The sequence below is a fragment of the Nesoenas mayeri genome (genome assembly GCF_963082525.1).
Source record: "Nesoenas mayeri genome assembly, chromosome: 6".
NCBI classification, from domain to species: Eukaryota; Metazoa; Chordata; class Aves; order Columbiformes; family Columbidae; genus Nesoenas; species Nesoenas mayeri.
The window spans coordinates 37,288,277-37,309,071 of NC_137545.1; the positions used below are offsets into that span (position 1 = coordinate 37,288,277).

The 20,795-nt window shown below is 38.4% G+C and overlaps 1 protein-coding gene across 1 annotated transcript in view; it reads right to left on the bottom strand.

Annotated features, from left to right (window-relative positions):
- The window catches only part of ZRANB3 (zinc finger RANBP2-type containing 3), a gene marked incomplete at its 5' end in the record, with an annotated part of 36,785 nt that overhangs the window by 233 nt on the left and 15,757 nt on the right, over positions 1–20,795 (bottom strand). Inside the window, 16 exons of the mRNA XM_080346342.1 lie at positions 247–378; positions 1,028–1,415; positions 2,510–2,653; positions 3,547–3,689; positions 4,714–4,815; positions 6,088–6,179; positions 6,836–7,042; positions 8,009–8,477; positions 9,101–9,253; positions 10,747–10,926; positions 11,444–11,563; positions 12,293–12,412; positions 14,885–15,013; positions 15,407–15,578; positions 17,549–17,634; positions 19,175–19,406. Coding sequence (XP_080202468.1) covers positions 247–378; positions 1,028–1,415; positions 2,510–2,653; positions 3,547–3,689; positions 4,714–4,815; positions 6,088–6,179; positions 6,836–7,042; positions 8,009–8,477; positions 9,101–9,253; positions 10,747–10,926; positions 11,444–11,563; positions 12,293–12,412; positions 14,885–15,013; positions 15,407–15,578; positions 17,549–17,634; positions 19,175–19,406 — 2,869 coding nt within the window. The remainder of the gene's footprint in view (positions 1–246; positions 379–1,027; positions 1,416–2,509; positions 2,654–3,546; positions 3,690–4,713; positions 4,816–6,087; positions 6,180–6,835; positions 7,043–8,008; positions 8,478–9,100; positions 9,254–10,746; positions 10,927–11,443; positions 11,564–12,292; positions 12,413–14,884; positions 15,014–15,406; positions 15,579–17,548; positions 17,635–19,174; positions 19,407–20,795) is intronic.

Here is a 20,795-nt window from a genome sequence, read left to right on the forward strand (position 1 = left end):
GGAAAGCAATAGTGCGCAGTTCAACCTCAGTCTGAGATAATAAACGTTTGTATTATGTTAAGGTGAGAGTTTCCTAAATCCTGAGGAAACTGTTGTATTGTAACAGTTCAGCCCAAAGGAGGGGAGCCCAGGGGCCCTGCTCTGACCCCAGGGGCTCCCTGTGCCCAAAATACAGCTGGGATGTGGTAAATGTGCCATGACACATCCCTGTGAGAGGGCGAGGATTTGTGAGCGCAGCGCACTGACCTCTCTGTGGCAGGCTGTGCACAGGGTCTGAAGGTTCTCCAGGGAGCACTGTCCTCCTCCGCTGTAGACAGGCCTGATGTGGTCCACCTGCCAGAACTGCCCTTCCGTCGGGTTCCTTATCATCTCATTCAGCTGCAGTAAACAAAGGACACGTCACCAGGAGCGTCAGATGTTCCTTCTGAACCACATATTCTACCATAAGAACAAGAAAGTAATTCAGGGAAGTAGCTATTCATAATGTTCGTCAAGAGAAAAAGCAAGCGTCAGGATGTTTTTGTTACTCCCACTGGACGAGCAAACAACTGTCAATATAGTTGGCATATGGCACTTCACATAGGAATGTTCTGCCATCAAGTCAGTGAAGAAGCCATCAGCACCATGGTGGCAGGCTGGAATGCATTTGAGGTGACACTGAGAGGAGCTGGGACAACTGACTTCTCTTAAGCTCTTACCATATATTCTCCAAAGTAGGAATAACATAATACTAGTAGACTGCATCCAGTCTTAAATTGTTTCATAACCATAAAGTTTATTAACAAAGTGTGTTTCAAGTAAATCTGGCTGCAATATTCATATCTATAAGGAATCTGAATTCTGATGCCTGTGGCTTTCAGCAATGAAAAATGTTTTAGAAGACATCGGGGAATTCTGTATTTAAGAGTTTTTCTTATGTTGTTGTTGATGCCGGTTTAACCTTTGATCTTCAAGCTGTAAGAACAACATTTTGGATTTTCCTCAGCTATCTGCTGTGGGAATACACAGATGAGCTGTTACTGATTACCTGTCCAAGCGGAAGGTGAGACATCCAAGAACCCTCCAGAAGTTTCTTCCGCTGACTCGCGGGCGCATCTCTGACACTGAGATAAAGCTCCTGGGCGTTTTGATGACAAAACTGGCAAACGCCGTGTTCAATCTCAAACACTTTAGTCCTGAGGTAGCTCTGACTGGAGCGAATGGAGAAGTCCTCCTGGCAGGCGTGCGAGCAGAAGCGCGTGTCCCAGGCCGGGCGGCCCGGCTGGCGCGGGGCGGTTGGCTGCTGACAGCTGAGGCAGAGCGGGTTTCCCTGGCTGTCCAGGGCTTGCAAGTAGCCTTTGGGTGGGGAGGAGCCTTCTGCTTCTTGCTGCTCTGAACAAAGAGCTGAGGGGCCTTTGCTGTCTTCTGGAAGCAACCTGTTAGCAGAGAGCAAAGTACAGCTGATAATAAGGGAGATAATCAGCAACGCAATTCAGTAGGGTTTTATGCACTGTACGTTTCCATTAGGTGTCTTTAATGCCACAGTTCAGCCAAGAAACCTAATACTCATGTGAACTACATGCCCTGCTTTAGGAATTTTCACTTTAATGTAACCTAAGATATGCATCTGACTGTAAAATAAAATATCTATTTATTCTTCCAGCTATACCTAAGCCTTCTGCCGCTTCCACCTCCATTTATTTTCAGATTGATAATTGCCCCCTTTCCATTTCCAGTAACAGACCCACACACATCCAGTGAGTCTCCAAATGCTCTTGCTCTGAAATACCTATTTCAGTTGAAATACTATCTGATCGTGCTCAGGTTGACACCTGCACAGTGCAATCATCTACTTGGTTTAGATTTCTATATAAAGAAAATTTGACAATGTGATAGATTTTTCTTCTGCACATCTTACTACATTTACACTGAATTATTGGCTGAAATGACACTGTGTTTATTAAGATATAGTGGCATCTATCAGGCCTGTACACATACAAATATAAACAGTTTCAGGCCCCTCTTTACCAGAGGAAGAAAGTTGAAGGAGCCGTCCTGGTTTCTCTATGCCACTTCCACAGCCACCTAGCAGCCTCCCACTCTAAGCAAGGCTTACGTCCTGGCAGGACATACAGCTTGTGTAATAACACTTTAAAAGGGCATTTTTTGTCTAGAATTCTCACGTTCTCCCTTTTTCTAAATTTTGTGGCAGAAGAGAAGAAAATTTGTTGTCTCCAATTTGCTATTGACCTCACAAGCAGGCCCAAGCCAACATTCTTTTTTCCTTTACCAAATCAAGTCACTGTTTTCTTGTTTCATTTTGATCAGACTCCGTTAGCAACTGTATCAGCAGACAACAGACGTCATCTAAACTGTTAGAAGAATAAAACATAACTCATTAGCACTACAGCAAGTTTCTTATCGATAGACTGTACTTCAGCAAGGTGAACACTCACAGCAAATAATATTTCTACCTTAAAAAAATCTGGAGAGAAACAGCTTAATCACCTTATTGCATTAATAAACTTACTTTGTGGAATGACCTGATTGTTCGACAGAAGCATTTTCAGTCTTCAGCCAAAGCCCACTGGGTTTGGAGATGAGGCGAACGCTGCCCCCGCTGCTGCTGGCTTTGCTCAGTGACGCTGCTGCTACATCCTCCTTGGTCACGTACCTAAAATAATCCAAAACTCTGTCAATGTACTAGAAAGGGAACAATCTCCCTCAAAGAATATTCACTCTTGGCTGGATCCAGATTGCTACTGCTTGTTCATCCCTCATGTCTAACATGGGTCACAGATCTTTCCTACTTTTATGGAAGGAAACAACTGGGCAACAGATTAAGAAACACTTACAACCTGCTGCTTCTCCTTATGTTACTGGAATTAGAAACTCTATTTATTTACTTGAATTCTTACCTGCAGCCAAAATAGTGACCCTGGAGAATTTAACAGTAGGGACTGAGAGGAATAAAAAGGTCTTGGATTGTTTGCAGAGGCACCTCGGTGAGTTAACCTGTACGCAGGAGTTTTGTGGAGAGCAATGACCACCCTGAAGCTGCAAATCTGTCAGGCAAGATAGCGTATGAGAAAAAAGGAAAGTGGAAAAAAGGTAAATTGAGGTTTTCCTAAGGGTTAAACACTGGCCATTTTCAGCGACAACCAGCAAGGAAAACAGTAGTTTTGAAAAGGCCATCTGGAGAGAACAGAACTGCTTAAATAAAAATGAGTATTAGAAAGGGTTGGAGTGGGCTGTGACTTATGAATAAAGCATTAGATTGTCAATGGCAACTAATGGTTTGTTCCTCCTTCCAGGTGGGGAAAACAACACGATTATCTGACTCTTTTTGAGTCTCTGAGGTCATGATTGTTCCTCAAAAATCTCCGTCAAGTTGCAGATGTTTAAATGTGCAGCAAAGCCAGAACAGCTGCTGATCAGGGCACAGTGAAGCAGATGTTTCTATTCCAATAGATTTACCTCGTGCTTGGTTGCCAGTGGAAGTTACATTAAATATATTAAACTTCCTGTAGCAATTAGTAAGAGGGAGAAAAATTTAACACCACGTACCTTTTAGTGCTGCTGCCCACTGACTGCTTTTTAGACAACTCCTCTGCAGCATGAGCAGGACTACAAAATATCTGACCGCTTTTTCTGACAATCTTCTGTCTCATTGCTGTTAGATGATTCCACTCCTTCACGAATCTCAGTATCTGGTAGATATCACTGTTGTCAGCAGCATTACAGACATTACACAGAACTGTTTCATTACAGTGAAAGAGTGCTATGAATTTATACAATCAAACTGGATGCAAACAGCTGGTATTCTCAGAAACATCTTTCTTCTCACAGCAGCCATTCTCCCTGGTGCAGCAGCCCTCTCAGAAAAGGAAAGTTCAACTCCTGTTACTTGAACAACACAATAATTTGGTTTACAGACCACCTTTCTTCGTTAACGCTTGGATACATGCCTAGCACTGGATTAGCAGTCTGCAGCGTGCAGCCCCTCGTGACAGCGTGGACGGCTGAGCTGCAGGTGAACTGGAAGAGCTGTTCAATCCAACCAGGTACCAGCCCATTTTTCACAGTTTTCCAACTTGTAAAATCTTAACAGAATCTCTGACATACCTGCTTCGAGGTTACTGCAGCCCTTTACAATAGTACAGTGTCATGAAAATATGGGTAATAAAAATTATTACAGTAAATTACCAATTAATGACAATGAGAAATCAGATCACTGAATTATCTTAATTATGCATATGTTTTGATGGCAATACTGGCACCCTCTTTTCTGTGGCATTTCAGTGCAGCGCACAAAGATCTGACTAGCAAATAGCTCAGTGGAGCTGTGAAAACTGTGAGAAGACCAAAGGAAGGAATGAGACTGGAGCTCTGACACAATTCAGCACATTCTTATTCATAATGTGCCCTGTTTAATTCATAACCTTTAAAATGCTATTTTGTTGGCTTACGAATGTTAGTTACTAATCCTGTAAATGAGAAGCTAAATGATGCCTGGTTGATTCCACCTACTGAAATGTTAACAGGAGGCAGGAAAATTTGCCAAAGTAACAGACTGCATAATTAATATTCACATCTACATTTAGAAGATCTGCTTGCATTGATGAAACTGTGCCTACAACCCAAGGCCTGGAAGCGTTCTGCATTTATTTAAAAAACGTCAAAGGACTCCATATTAAATATGATATTACTGTGCCAGTAGAAATTCGTTCTTACCAAGGAACGATTCCGTTTATGCTGGAAAGCCTCTGGTAAATCCTCCCAGTTATCCAGCTGTATGTCCAGTGGAATGAAATTATGATTCAGTGGTTCACCATCCTACACAAACAAACAGTTGTGTTTACAAATGCAATGTAGCACAATCTAGAAAAAAAAAAAAAATCACCTGTTTCAAGTGAATTATCTTCCCTTACTATTAAATTTAGTCCCCCAAGGTACGTTTTTTGCAGAAAAAAAGAGCCACAGATGTATGATTATATCACAGATGCAAGAAACACAGTTCACATTAACGTATGTAAAAGTAAACAGGATGAAAACTTCATCTTTGCAAATATCTGAACGTTTTCTTTGCAAGTAGTTCATACACACCAAATGCCTTAAATTAACAAGTTGAAATTATAATCCTCTTCACTGAATTTCCCAGGGAAATGAATGATCATAGACTGAAGAATGTCACTTCATTATCATTGAAATTCAGACTCTTAGCTGGATCGTTGTTTATGATACTTTTAGCAGAATCCCTGTGTCTCACGGGCAGGCAGAAAGATTTCATGCAGTATCTGGCATCATCAAATTCTGACCCAAGCCAAAAAACCACAGACCAATATACAGCTGCCCAAACACCACCCAAAATCCGTCATTATCTTAGAGTAAAATGTGTCAAGCTAAGAAGTAGTGTACATTTAACATATACTAAACAAGTTTTCAGATACAACAGGGTACTCTTTTTGACCTTTTCCCAGCTGTATCCATTAGGCAAATAAAAATGCATTATCTGAAAGACTTGTCCTGAGTTACTGGTGAGGCTTTGCAGTTGTACTTGAATACGCTGACCGATCCAGCAGCTTGGAAGAATTCTTCTCAGTCAACCTTTCTATCCCTTAAAAGAACTGGAAAGTCCCGATTCCCCCTTGAAAATTACCACCTGCTAGTTTCTGTAGTCCCATTACCATTGCAGGTTAATGAGTTTTATTTGGGAAGTTTCTGACTTATACACAGCACCGATATGTGTAGAAATGTGGTGACAATCTATTTGTGTTACTTAGCCTGTCAGGATTTCACTGTCAGGTTTATTTTGAATGTTGTTCTATTGAAAAAGTTTGTGATAAGACACTGTAACAAAAAAAAAGGAATCTTAAACAACTATCACTTGCATTTCTAATAGATGGTCTGAGTGTACATCTAAGGCATTAGCTCCATTTTGTAAGCTAAGAGAAGAGTTCGAAGTTACAAGTATAGGGAATTATTACTGAATTCCACTGAGAAAAAGAACTAGAATGATAAACTACCTAATTTTTGTACATTTCAGCTAATATGCATAGGACAATATTTTACTAAAAACTATAACAAACATGCATATTTCAGGTTTACCTTTGTATAGAGGTGAATTCTATCAGTATTCCTACTCGCACAAAACATAAGACCGTCATATATTGGAAGCGTTTCTGATTTATCTCCATCTCCTATGAAGAGAAACAATGTTAGCATTAAAAGGCTTTTTTCTTAAATAATTTCATTCAGTCTTTAGTCAGACATTAAAAATAATATTATACATGTTTTTAAGAAGTTATTTGTGAAATTTCCCATTTTGTTGTACGTCTAATGTTCACACAAAAATGTGTTTGCAAATCTTTCCTTTTATGTTTTCTTTAAATGCTCAGCAATCATGGAACAAAACCCCAGAGAATAGGTACCCCATGTGAGGATTCTGTATCTCATTCCAGAACAACATAAGACACACAGCTCAAGCAGCAAGCTATGCAGATATCTTCTGAATTACCTATCCTCTGTTTTGCCTGTGGGTGTCCTGAACACAAGTAAATGCCATCCTAAGTGTCAATGGAACTATACAGTTTGACATTTGCAAGTTTGACGTAGTTCTTTTGTCAGCCAAAAACTCTGTATTGCTGCAGGAGTTGTAAGGAAGGGCTGGGTTTATCAATCATCAAAATTCAATAAACATCCCAGGCTAAAATGAAAAAGCCATGTGCTAGTGTGTGAACTTCTGCCCATCTTCCAAACGTATAGGTTTTTATTTAAATGTTATTCTTCATGCCAGAGGCATTTAACAGTTTCCACAATGGCATAGAATCTTTCTTTCATAGGAGTCCCACTTTACCTTCTCCAGGCTTTTTTTCACTGTTTTCATTTTCAATTTCAACAGTTTCCTCTTTGCCGATTTCAACAAATTGCTGGGTCACTGGTTCTCCCAAATCTTCTTTCCGATCTCCAGCATTGCACGCTGCTCCCTCTTCATTTCTTCTGGAGTCCTTCGACAAATCATCTTCCTCAGCCTGCTGAGTGGGAGTTTCCCCATTTCTCTCACCTACAGATGAAGAAACAAGAAAAGCAATTATTTATGCTACCTGTACGAATAGGAACCTAATCAATGCACATCTGGAGACAGCACTATGGAATTGAAATACAAAGATATTGCATTTTGTTCTCTAACGGTGCAACCACTTAGGAAACTAGAGCTACCTTTAAAATTAGCAGAATAAACACATGGAACAAACTTTTATGCAATTTTATCCATGCAGCTTAATGTCAAAATATAAGCAATAAATAACGCAGTTAGCAATTCTATATTATATAGAGTTACTGTATACCATAAACATACAAAGTGGTTTTCCAGGTATTGATCTATACCTGTGAAATTCAGAAGTTGCCCTTACTTAAACAAGCACAGAGACTTCAATAAAATAAAAAAGAGAAAGAAAAATAACCTTACTCATTCCTTTGCAATTGAAATAGCAAATACGGGGATAGATTCATAAAAATGCTTTATTAAGTTTCCAGACTTTAAATAAAATTCATCTACTCCAACCTGTTGGAGCAAGAAATGCCATATTTTCTAGGTCATGTCTCTCACAAAAAAGATACAATACCAAGATACAATATAAAACGTTTATACCATATAATTCAGTTCTGACAGGTAGAGAAAAAGTTTGCCATTTAATTGGATTCAGAATAATTGTGAACCTCAAGGAAAAGCAAAGTTACATTTGCTGCAAAGAAAACTGAGCATATATTCTTCCTCACTGAATTTCTATCCTGGTAACACTTACCTGAATTTTCCATTTGTTTCAAATTAGGATAATGTAAAAGATCCTTCGGGAAAGCAAAATTAAGAAGGATCGCTTAATAGGTATCTGTTCACGTAAAGACACCATTCTTCATAGTTTGCCTGGATTTGTGTATATTCATATATTAAAAAATACTGTATTTTCTGAAACTAATCACAACTGAAACAAAAAAACGTCTATTTTTCTCTGCAGCACACATTACTTACCATTACTGCTTCGAGGGCGATTGCACATTTCACAGTAAGGGAGCAATTCATTATTTTTATAAGTGCAAGCACCACAGTGCCAAACTTTATTTAACGCTGTACTTTTGCTTGAGGTATTTAAGCCACAAGGCAAGACTTCATTGTTTTTTTCTGAAAACAAAGAGAGCTTTTCCCCAGTCAAAGATAGTTTCTTCTTCTTACTGGAGTTGACCGGAGTAGATCCACTTATTCTTTTTGCTCTTTTAGCTTCACGTTCACATGTACTTTCAATACAAATTGCATCCACATCAATTATTCTTGTGGAATCCAGGTTTTCATTGCTCTTCTCTGCACCCTCTTCTTTTGTGACTTCAGAAGATTCTGAAGCATTATGTAAATATTCATTACCAGAAAATATTTTGCGTTTCTTCTCAGTGGAGGATTTTGGGGAAAAGAAAGACCGTATGTCGTTCTGTCTTTCCTTTTCAAACTAGGAAAGAAATAAGTAAACTTGACTCACAATTATTGCATCAGAAGCTGTTAAAATTACATACAAGAAGCTATGTTTAGTTTAGAGATGGAAACAAAATCTATCTTCTTTAAGAACAAACAGCTAGCAGAAAGAACAATTCAACATTCCTCTTCTGGTTTGGTAAATAGTATCTTCAATACTCTCATGAAAATTCTGCAATAGCACTACCAGAAAACAAATACAGGGAACTGCTATGCTACGTGCCTTTTTTGATGATGCCTATTACAAAAAAAAAAGGTTTTAAAACATTGTTTTTAAAATAATAGCCAACTACATTCAGGACAGCTAATAAAGCTGTAACTTAAACAAGAAATTACTTGGTTTTATCTGACTCTGAGGCTGGGTCAGTCACCTAAACATTACAGAAGGACCCATCAAAAGCTTGCAGATGACATTTATACCCAGCAGAGCACTTTCCCCAACTTCACCTGATTTTTAAAATGGAATTTACATTACTTTTTCCCACTTATTTAGTGTTTCTCCCTTAATAAAGTCTGCAGTGCACGGAAAGCATAAGTGAACAATGGTTATAATTTTTTTTAAATGAAAGAAAACAGAAGAACATAAGTTTCAAGTCTTACATGTGTAAATAAAAGTTCATTTTTGGGATCTTCTAGACTTTCATTTGGGGTCCAGGTCTCAGCAAAACTCAAAAAATCCCATTTCTCCTTATCGCCTTCTTCAGCCTGCATTTTCTCCTTCTTGCCGTTCAAGGTGCTGCCTGTAACTTTGGCCTGCACAAAGACGACTTGCGTAACGTTTCCAAGGAATTCACAAGTTGGAACAAATTTATTTACCTGTATTCACTCAATTTCTTTCCCTTGCAAACTTAATTCAGCATTTGCAAAGTAAGAAACTCTGTAGTAATTCAAAATAACTTAAGTGATTAAAACTATTCCTCTTCCAGCAGCTATTTCTGCAAGAATACCCATTAGGAGTATATTTAACACACTATGACTTGTGAAAAGGTCTATATAACATGTCAGTATTTACTGAAGTTAAAAGAGAATATCTACATTATATACATCTCCTACAGTCTTTACACATTTTTCCTGGCACATGGTAACAAATAATGTTAGAATTAATTGAAAGAAGCAGTTCAGTGACAGAACTCTTGTATGGTAAATAGCTGGTGATTTACTGTGACCCATCTGTGCTATGTTTAAGGAGACTGAAATCTATTTGGAGGCACCTACAGGAATTAGAATATAGAGCTTTATTCCCCAACTAAATGTCAAATACAGTTGCAGTACCTAGATTCTTTAAGCTGTGATTACTTTTCGGCAAGAGAGGAATATACTGGCAAAAAAATGGTTCTCAGTTTCTCCACTAACTATACAGACACAACCTGTTGGCAACAGCACAATACAGGGGGAGTCAAATGCAAGAACAACCACAAGCTGGTGTTTGCATCAGAAGAAACCCCATGTAACCGCAATCTCAAATAATTCTGACAACTAGAGTTTAAAAGGCAGTTCTTTCGATGTTGACACTTCTGGAAATGTCAAAAAACAAGAGCTGACAGAATACAAATACACCTCAGTTATGGAAAGAAGACACTAATGAATGGTATCAAAGGCTGCAAAAGGTCACAAAAGCAAAACAGCTAAATTAGTCCTGTGAACTCTTCAAGATCTTCCAAGGCGAGAAAGCAGGATGGAATTACTCCTTCTAACAAGGACTGGGTAATACTTGAGGAAAATGGCACCAAAAGACAAGATTACAGTGAACTTGGGTCTGATGAAGAAGAATTATTTGAGAATGCTTCTGCCTCTCAGAAACGAAGTTTAGTAAGACACAACACTCATCCAGCTAAAAAATAAAAACCAAATAAACCCCAAAGATACAACCCCCTCCCCAAAACAAACACACACATCAAGCAAAACCCCCAGAAAACCAACCAACTCCAGCTGTTATTATTGTGCAAAAAACGTTAAAACGGTAAATCGAACAATCAGAGAAAAGCTAGAAGGAAGATAAAGCAAAACCATCCCATTTATCTTGGAAAAGAGTTACCTTATTTATCTTTGGATCAACAGAGAGCAAAAAGCTAGAAAAGACTAATTCAGAACAGACATGGACACTTTAATGATTAGCAGTTCTAGGTGTACCAGTTTGTCTTACAGGAGGGTGTACCAGATGAGCAAGAATGTTATTGGGCACAGGCACTTAGGCGCTACCTTAAACCCAGTGAGTTCTTGATTATTAATTTCTGTTCCACACACACCTTGCGATTCAGCATTGCCCACATGAGCGTGTCCATCGTTCCTTTGGCAATGAGGAAGTGAACGTTCACAGAGCTGCACTGCCCAATTCGGTGTGCTCTGTCTTCTGCCTGCTTAATATGGCCTGGATCCCAATATAATTCAGCAAACACAACGTGAGTAGCAGCAGTGAAAGTTAAACCCTAAAGAAAAGAAGTAGACGTGTTTTAGAAAAAAGATTCCACACACAAAGAACGGAATATCTGAAGTAAAACAATGGTTGTACAGAACATTTTTATATGGAAATAAGCTGGGCTACCTCGACAGCAGATGGGCCTCTTACACTGATTTCTTCCTTGGGCCTCAGATACATGTAAGCAAGATTCAAAAAATACTTCAATATTGTGCAATGACTGCATGCTGCTTTTCACTATGGAAGGTACATTTATTTCTTATTAATCTGGTACTTTCAGAGAAACTGATTTTTCACTAATTATTCAAGAAAGAGATGCTGCTGCTTATCTTAATTTCAGCTCAAGTGATTTCAATAGAGGGTTAAAACTGTTAACAATTAGTGCAAAAAAAAGGGACACATGAGCCTACAAAACTCATATTGTGTGAAGAAAAACCACCTTGGGTAAATCACTTCAGTCTCCAATGACTTTAGTCCTTATGATTCTTCAAGTTTCTTATTTCACATATTTTCTTTTTTTGTCCTACCTGACCAGCTGCCTGAATACTCAAAATAGCAACCCGGGTATCGGGATCCTTCTGGAACTGATTAACAAGATGTATTCTTTCTGCAGAAGGAACGCTTCCATCTATTCGTATGTAGCGAACCTGTAACATTACAATCGAGACAAAATGACATTAACAGTGTCCAATTCTGGACCCAATCATCCTCTGTCCTCCAGTGAAAATATGAAAATCCCTGTTCTATTCCTGCCATGGGGGCGGGGATGCATCAGCACTCTTTTGCCCTTTGATTTACAATTATGCCTTTATCTAGAGAAGTGCAGATTTGGTATTCCCTTTTGGCAAAAGGAGAAGACAGAATGAACATGGGATCTTAAAACTGAATACTTGCAGAACAATCTGTAATTTCCCTAACATGATTTATTCAAATTGCAAGCATTTGCACAGTAACAACAATATAAAACTGCAAAATCAACCACCACTCCTTAGCAATGGTTGAGAGTCTATGATCAAAATACTATGAAGGTTGTTTGCAAACATTTTTACTGCTTTGAATTAAACATTCAGGAGAGATGATGGTGTTCTGCTAAAAGAAAAAAGTAGACAGAAAAACATTGGTAGAAAAACTTGGGAAACAAGTGCCCACAACACTGATTCAATAATATAAAGTATCATACTCGATACTAGTGTTTGCATCATCTTTAAATACAAAACAGTTCTTCAAAACCACACAATCCTTTTTAATCCAGTGGCACTGATCTGTATGTACTTAAATTCCTGTACACACAGTTAATTCTACTGAATTCAAACACAGCTCACATGTATTTGTCAAATCTGACCTTAAGTTTGTATGCAGATTTGTTAAATCATTACCTTATTTTCTATAGCCGCCTCTGTACAGGCTTGAAGCATGCTTAAGTGATGAGCGAAAACCAGAAACTTCAGTTTGTCGTTTTGAAGCATCATTTTGATATAGTCCTTTACTGCTCCTGCCTGGAGTAAGAGAGCACGTTTTCATTAGTTGGACATACAAAATGTTCAAAGAGACAGTTTTCAATGTCTTTCAATTTCTTGTAATACAAAAAGGTAAATTTCTATTCAAGACTTTATCAAACACTAACATTGTTAAATATTAACAGATAATTATCAAACTAATTTTATTTTAAAAATACCACAACTTTACGTCTTTGAGAAACCCATCTTATTCCTTCAACGAAAAAAATAAATCCTCAAAAGATCACATACACAGCACTTCTTCCAGATTAAGATGTATTCAAAACTCCTTTTAGTTACAACATCATTATCTGATGTTTTAAGCCCTATTTAAAAAAAAAAACAACAGATTTCTGCACAAACATATTTCAAACAGAAAATGTATTGTTTAATCAGAACTTTTGTATCCACACCCACATAAGGCTGAGTATCAAAACGGAAAGAATAATTTTGATACTTTCACAATACCCTAACCATAAATATTGCTCTGTTTAAACATTCATAGATATCTTTTGTGTCAAATATAATTTTCACTATATTTTACAAAAACTATTAAAGTCATGATTGCAGCTAATAATAAAATGTATCACTGATCAACGGTTAATGCAATACCCTCTGCAGCAGTTCTCAGATTCCTTAAAAAATAGCAACAGAACCACAGTGATATTTTTAAGGCAAGAAGAAAAAATGTGAAGCAGTTGGTCACATTCTCAACTCTTGCTGCTCCAGCAGCCTGCAGAGCGTTCTTTTTTTTCTATCTTTTCCTAAAAAATAGGTTAGCATAATGAGGCCTGATAGCAAGGTAAAAAGCAGGCGTGCAAAAGATTCTGCTGATTAACTTGTTTTTCCTCCCATCTTAAGGTACAGTACTATAGAATAAAACACAGAGCATGGGGTTCCATTTGATAAAACAGAAAGGGACCAGCTAAAAGGGATTGTTCTTCCATTTTTATATCCATGGGGAGAAGCAGCGTAGGGGCTGCATCAGCACAGTATCACAGTATCACAGTATGTTTGGGATTGGAAGGGACCTCAAAAGATCATCTAGTCCAATCCCCCTGCTGGAGCAGGAACGCCTAGGTGAGGTCACACAGGAACATGTCCAGGTGGGTTTTGAATGTCTCCAGAGAAGGAGACTCCACAACCCCCTGGGCAGCCTGTTCCAGTGTTTGTCACCCTTACTGAGAAGAAGTTTTTTCTCAAATTTAAGTGGAACCTCTTGTGTTCCAGCTTGATCCCATTACCCCTTGTCCTACCATTGTTTGCCACCGAGAAGAGCCTGGCTCCATCCTCATGGCACTCACCCTTTATATATTTATAAACATTAATAAGGTCACCCCTCAGTCTCCTCTTCTCCAAACTAAAGAGACCCAGCTCCCTCAGCCTTTCCTCATAAGGGAGATGCTCCACTCCCTTAATCATCTTTGTTGCCCTACGCTGGACCCTCTCCAGCAGTTCCCTGTCCTTCTGGAACTGAGGGGCCCAGAACTGGACACAATATTCCAGATGTGGTCTCACCAGGGCAGAGTAGAGGGGAAGGAGAACCTCTCTCAATCTACTAACCACCCCCCTTCTGATACACCCTAGGATGCCATTGGCCTTCCTGGCCACAAGGGCACAGTGCTGGCTCATGGTCATCTTGTTGTCCACCAGGACCCCCAGGTCCCTTTCCCCTACACTGCTCTCTAATATGTAATTTCCCAACCTATACTGGAACCTGGGGTTGTTCCTGCCCAGATGCAGGACTCTACACTTTCCCTTGTTAAATTTCATTAGGTTATTCCCCGCCCAACTCTCCAGCCTGTCCAGGTCTCTGGATGGCAGCACAGCTTCTGGCGTGTCAACCTCTCCTCCCAGCTTAGTGTCATCAGCAAATTTGCTGATAGTACACTCTCTTCCCTCGTCTAAATCGTTAATGAATATATTGAATAATACTGGCCCCAGTACTGACCCCTGAGGCACTCCACTAGATACTGGCCTCCAACTAGACTCTGCACCATTGACTACCACTCTCTGGCTTCTCTCCTTAAGGCAGTTTGCAACCCACCTCACTACTCTGTTGTCTAGACCACACCTCCTCAACTTAGCTGTGAGGATGCTGTGGGAGACTGTGTCAAAGGCTTTACTGAAGTCAAGGTAGACCACATCCACCGCTCTGCCATCATCCATCCACCTTGTTACATTCTCATAAAAGGCTATGAGGTTGGTCAAGCACCATCCTGGGTGAGCTGCAGCAGCTGCCAACACACAAGCCTGGCCCTGCAGCACTCACCTAACAGCTTTAAGACTTAGTCACGATAACTGGATTCAACCTGTTCCATTAACATACAGGGGACAAAGAGAATGCTTGTCGACATCGTGATTATAAACCAAATCAACCTCATCTAGTGTCCAGGCCGATACAACTAATTGTATAAAGTTAAAAACTCACCGGGTATTTGAAATACATTAAGAAAAGACTTCCACGCTTACCTTGGCAATGGCTGTTTCTTTATACATGCGTGTGATTAGATTCATGACTTGAGAAAAGTGGCTTTCAGTGGCATCTGAACTCAGATTTCTCATTAATTTCTCCCACTCTGCAAAAGTGTTATTCAAATTCTAATTGGCAGAAGAGATCAGTGGTTAGATATCTAGTACAAAGCATGTCCTACCTCAACATGGACATTTCAAGCATTAAACATTTAGGAACAGAGTACTTTCAAGAACTCTATCAAGTTTGGCTAAAAGTAAGTGTAAGATTCAAAATCTAAGGGCAAGGAAGACAGAAGGAATAAGGTCATATTAAAATTAGAACAAATTTTATCATTATCTGATGCAAAAAAAATGCTATGCTCATGTTCTTAATGCTATATTTTAAAAATAACAGATGCTATGCTATATATTCACACTTTCTGTGTAGCTACATAGAATACACATGCATACACACAAATACACATGAATACACAGATTACATACTAACAAATGTGTTTTTAGCAAAAGTGGAAAATTTACCTTAGCTGCAGCTTGCGGGAGGTCAAATGGAATACGCTGCCTAACTTTGGGAGGCAACTGAGTTAGAACATCATTCTTCAGTCTCCTGATCATTATTTCACTTAGAAGTTGATGTAGTTCTTCTAAATTTGAGGCTCCTCTGCAATCCCATTGAGTTCTTTTACCAAAAAACCTGAAAATGAAAAATAAATACTGAGGCTAGCCCTTCCAAATTCAACAGAAACCTTCAGTACTTAATTTTAAAACAGACTATTAGATACGAAAGCGTGCTGGATAACAACACTTGGTGTCCCCGTTTACATCAGAGAGATAATTGTTTTCTGTCTGATTCTTTCCAACTCTAAAATTGGAATTGCTACCTGCAGACGTTACTACCCATCAGCCACACACAGTCCTATGTATCATCCCAGCTACACTTTCTACAGGAAGCAGAAGTTTCAGGTATAATTTTATAACTCGTTTCAGTGGACTAATGGGAAAAATATACCACCATGAGAACGCTCTTTATTATGTTATAGAGGGGAATGAGTGAGAAGGAAGCTATCATGAAAGCTGCAAATATCACCATTAATATTCCTTTGTTTCCCTCCCTCAGAATTCCTTCCTAGTTACAGTCAGAGATTTATAGCTTAAGGTACCATCTTTAAACGTAATACTAGTTAATGAGCAAGGTTACATAGAGGAAGTAGGTTTAAGGTTAAAAAGAGAAAGAATTTATTAACTTAGTCTTCCTTGTTCTTTCTTTGCTTCATTGTTTTTAAGGAAGTGTCACAGTCTCTATACGGCTGTCCTTAAAAAGGTTTGCTCCCTCTAGCTTCAGCATTCGGGATACAAAAGAAATGATAGGCTAGACCTCACAGAAACTCTTTGGAAACAGGTGTCTGTGAACACCTAAGTAAAAAAACCCACATTTTCACACAACGTGCTGCATAAAACAATCCTGTCAGGTTTATTACCACAGGATGTTTTGTTTCAGTCAAGTCACGAAGACAAAGTTATTTATTGAGAGCTTGCCAAATGCCGAACTTGATTTTTGGTACATTTATGGTATTCCAAAAATAAGATAATCATCTATGATTGAGTAGCTAACCATGCTGTACCCACGCACACTTGTGGTGTGAAAATTACAGATGCATTCAGTCAAAACACCATGGAAAAAATAGCATTTCTCTGTCTGAAAATTAGACAGCACTCTTCCATGTCATTTGAAGTTAAATGCTGATAAAATGCTGATAAAATGATGGAGGGAGAAAAAGAAGTTATATGAAAATGAAACCATGTAATTACTACTGTAAAAAATTAAATTTAAATGCTAGGCAATTTAGCTGACAAAACCTATTATTTTGAACATATGCAAAGTTGAAGATAAGAAATTTTTTATCTAAGAAATTTTTAAAGGTTCTTCCCTTCTCACAACTTCTTTCATTCCAGATTGGAATATAGATTCAGATGGGTAAAACTAAGCATTTTAAACCAGAGCTGCTTCTATCCCCTAGAGAAACCAATAATTAAGCTAAAACTGAGGGAAGCAAGTCAGAGGGAAATGAATCCTCCTTAAGTTAATAAATTAAAGCACATGAAACATGAAAATTCATGAAACATGCAAGGGATAAAAATGGGTTAAAATTCATTAGACACATGTGTTGAAAAATGTGTAATGATCAATGTTACCCAGCAAATTGGAGGCAAGGTGGTGGACAAGAAATTACAACGCCTATATTTGACCCCTCAATAAAATTACAAACACGCTACTCTGCTTTTGGGAGCCTTATACATTTACTTTCACTCAGTCAATCTGTAAAATACAGAGACAAATATTGGACTTTTTTTCCACTCAGGCATGGTGAGATAACAAAAAGACTGGATCCCGTAATAAAGAGAGATATAAATTTTACTTAACAGAATGCTGGCCCTTAAACTTTATTTGTGGACAAAACTGGAACCTACTAACATTTGAAATAAAGTCTTCTGTCAATTTAATCCTTTTCCCAATCTTTTTGATGGAGAAGATGGTATCAGACCCTGGGTTTCCAAGCAAGATAGTATGATACAGCAGAGGTACTACTTGCTGATTCTCTCACTTCACATGACAAGAAAACCAAAGATACCCACAGGAAAATAAAGAAGCAAGTACAGTAATACCTGACACGAGCATTGCAGTATTTTTTGGCATATTCATTCCAAGTGCCAAACCTTCTTGGAAACAGTGCCTCAATCTGCATGAAAAGCTGTATAAATAAAAAGTGATAGTGAGAAATCACTTGCAAATATAAGACTATTCAGAAATAATTATGACACAGTTATTGTGTTAAGTTTACATTCAACGGTTGCACAAAAAATACACAGCTTGGTACACATACAAATGACATTCCATAGGAGTATGCGTGTCTTGAAACAGGACAGTTATGGGCAGCCCTCAGAGAACAGAGCACCCTGAACACTGTAACACAGTGCTGACGACTTGGAAAAGGTTTATACTGAACAAGAAAACACGGATGAGAAGATGCTCTTCCTAAAAATACAATTTTTGTCATTTGCCGGGTACATGGGCTTTGGTAAAGCTTCATGCAGGTATTCCATGAACAGTCTGCTTCTTAACAATGTCAACATAGACCAGAAATTTCACACCTTTCTTCCCAGTTGAGTAACAGGAGGTAAATATCAGTTTAGACAACCCTAGCCAGAAAGAATGCTACTTTACAGGCTGCTTTACTGTCAAAGCTTTCTGGATTCAAAGATCGCTACTCGATCCAAGACACACTGTTGAGGGGTAGCACAGGGACAACAGTAATATGGAAGGTTCTCTCTTAAATTTCCCTTGAAGACCTTCAGCAATGTTGCTTACTGGTCTTGGTATCGACACACTGTTTAAAAGCATAACACTTTCTAACTTCCGTTCTTCCAGGGTTGGTTGCAACGTCTTTGACGTATGTGCAGGAAGTTTCGAATTTATCTACACCCATAGATATAAGTATTTGTTTTAAAGTTTTAAGCAAACACTCAAAATACACCAAGCCCTTTTTCATGCAGTGGATATCTTTCTCAAGTTATAAGCTCTCTGAACAAACAATTATTAAAGGGTCTTGGCATAATTTCTATTTACACAACAAACTGTAAACAGTAAAGTATTATTTATATAACCCCTATGAGTTCCCTGGATACAAATCAGCTCCTATATTCCATATATGTCTACACCTGATAAATAAAGACAGTTTTCCTGGGTTCAGTATAAAACCCAAGTGGTTTCTTGTTTCCTCTTTGCTTCTCCCCAATTCCATATGCTGAACTTCTTTCAAAGGCAAACTTGTCTTTCTGGACTGCAACAAGCACAGGATATATTTTTTCCACTTATGAAATACAAGTGAACATTAGGAATATTCAAAAGACCAGCAATAAACAAAAAGCCTCCTATAACAGATGATGAAGCAGATTTAATTCAAGTTCTTGTCTACCAAGGACTCCCCTGCTCAGTAGAAACAAATAGTTCTCTATTTGGGCTCTTTATTTTCTATTTTACCCAGTCAATCTGTTCCACGAGTGATTAATTTCTTAAGAGAAGCCCTGTCTCAAGTCACCTGTGCATGAACTCCAAACAGGTTTGTAAAACATCAATATAATCAACTCAAACCAAAAGACATGGTTTCAGTCCACTGTTTGATGTCATAACACATGTAAACTGTACACATTGAAGAAAAATACAAATTTGTTCATTTATTACTCATACCATCCTTAAAAACCAAATAAACCAAAACACCATACATAAAATACCTCTTCAGGTCTTCCTAGAGCAGGAGTTCCAGTAAGAAGAATCGCTCGAAGAGACTTCTGCACAATTGGCAATAAAATCTTGCTGCGGGTGGCATTTCTGGATTTCATATAGTGCGATTCATCGACCACAACTACCTTAAAGTTCTGCCTGTACAAAGCGTCTACTAAAGTCTGCGCATCAGAAGTTAACAGGCCGTACCCCAGAATCGTTACTTTACTGGTTGATATTCTCCTGAAAGTGGAAATCCAGAAGTTTTCTTAGTAAATTTTCATTGTAGGAAAATTAATATAGCAAAGGAATTATACCAAAATAATGTTTTTAAGAAGGTATGTATGACACTTTTTGGATTGATTAATTAGTGGTCTGTCAGGCTAACGACAACAGGTTTTGGTGTTTAAAACATTCTAGCATCTCACACTTACAAATCACACACATTTCACAACCATTTTCAGAAGATATATGTTGCATTTAAAAGGAGGTTCATTTAGCTGGTTTCATTGCTTCAACTTGTGCACCTTTCCAGGAGTATCGCATGGGACAAATTCACTTTCTGAATAACAAGTTACACAAACAAGTCAGATCATTATGAACACACTATGTAAACAGCACCCGAACACCTGAAGTAATAATGTCACCATGCAAGCTATCTGCTGCTCTGTGTACAAAAGTCACCTCATTAGCAGCCTAAGATGACTAACGAGGTGGTCTCTGAGCATCTGGTGCTGTAAAGGTACAGTCTGGGCTGAACATCACCACCTGAAAAACACATTCCGATCAAAGCTGCCTATCCAGCTTTTCTCTCCAAAACGAATATAAAGAAAACAAAAAACTAGAAGCAATGAATCAACAAGGCACAAGATGAAAAAATTAGTTGGAAAGGAACTACTTACAATAAATTTAAAGCCATACACAGGCCCAAGGCACAAATTGATTTTAAAACAACTAGAGAGCACTGGGGCCCTTCAGGAGCCTTCGAGCAGCACAGGAACTCTTCAAAGTTGTTAGACAAACAAGTCACCGGAACAAGAGTCGTAGCTGGTCTCCCCATCTGTCAGACATCACCGCGCTGCTGGCACCATGTCTATTTGCTCTCCAGTAGCAACAGATCAAAAAAACTTACTAAGTTGAAGTTGTCTTGATTATTTACGTATGTGCACATGCACATTCATGTTTCTGGATATGGAGGAGGTAGCCATGGTTAGAACACTGGCCCTGTGGTCAATGCACTCCAGGCTATTGCTGTTACTGTATAGATAAATAGAACAGCCAGGAAAACGAGAATTTTCCCCCCATCCCTTTGTGAAGGGTAGATGAAAAAAAATACAAATAAAATTATTTATTCTTAGTGGAACCAATTTATTGAAGAAACTTCCAATTTCAAATTTAGCTAAAGTTATAAGAACTTGAATTGATGCCTAAGTATATTTTAACCTGTTTAAATTAAGAAGTTAAGTAACAGTCAAGCAGTGAATTTCATTGCTGAAGTTTTGAACAGAAGTATTGAACTGAGAGAAATCCAAGCTGAACATACAGAGGTAGAATTTAAGAAAATGTTAAACCAAGATGGGCAGCTCTGTTTTTGCATTTGCATTTTCTTGCAAATGCAGAAAACATTTTTTA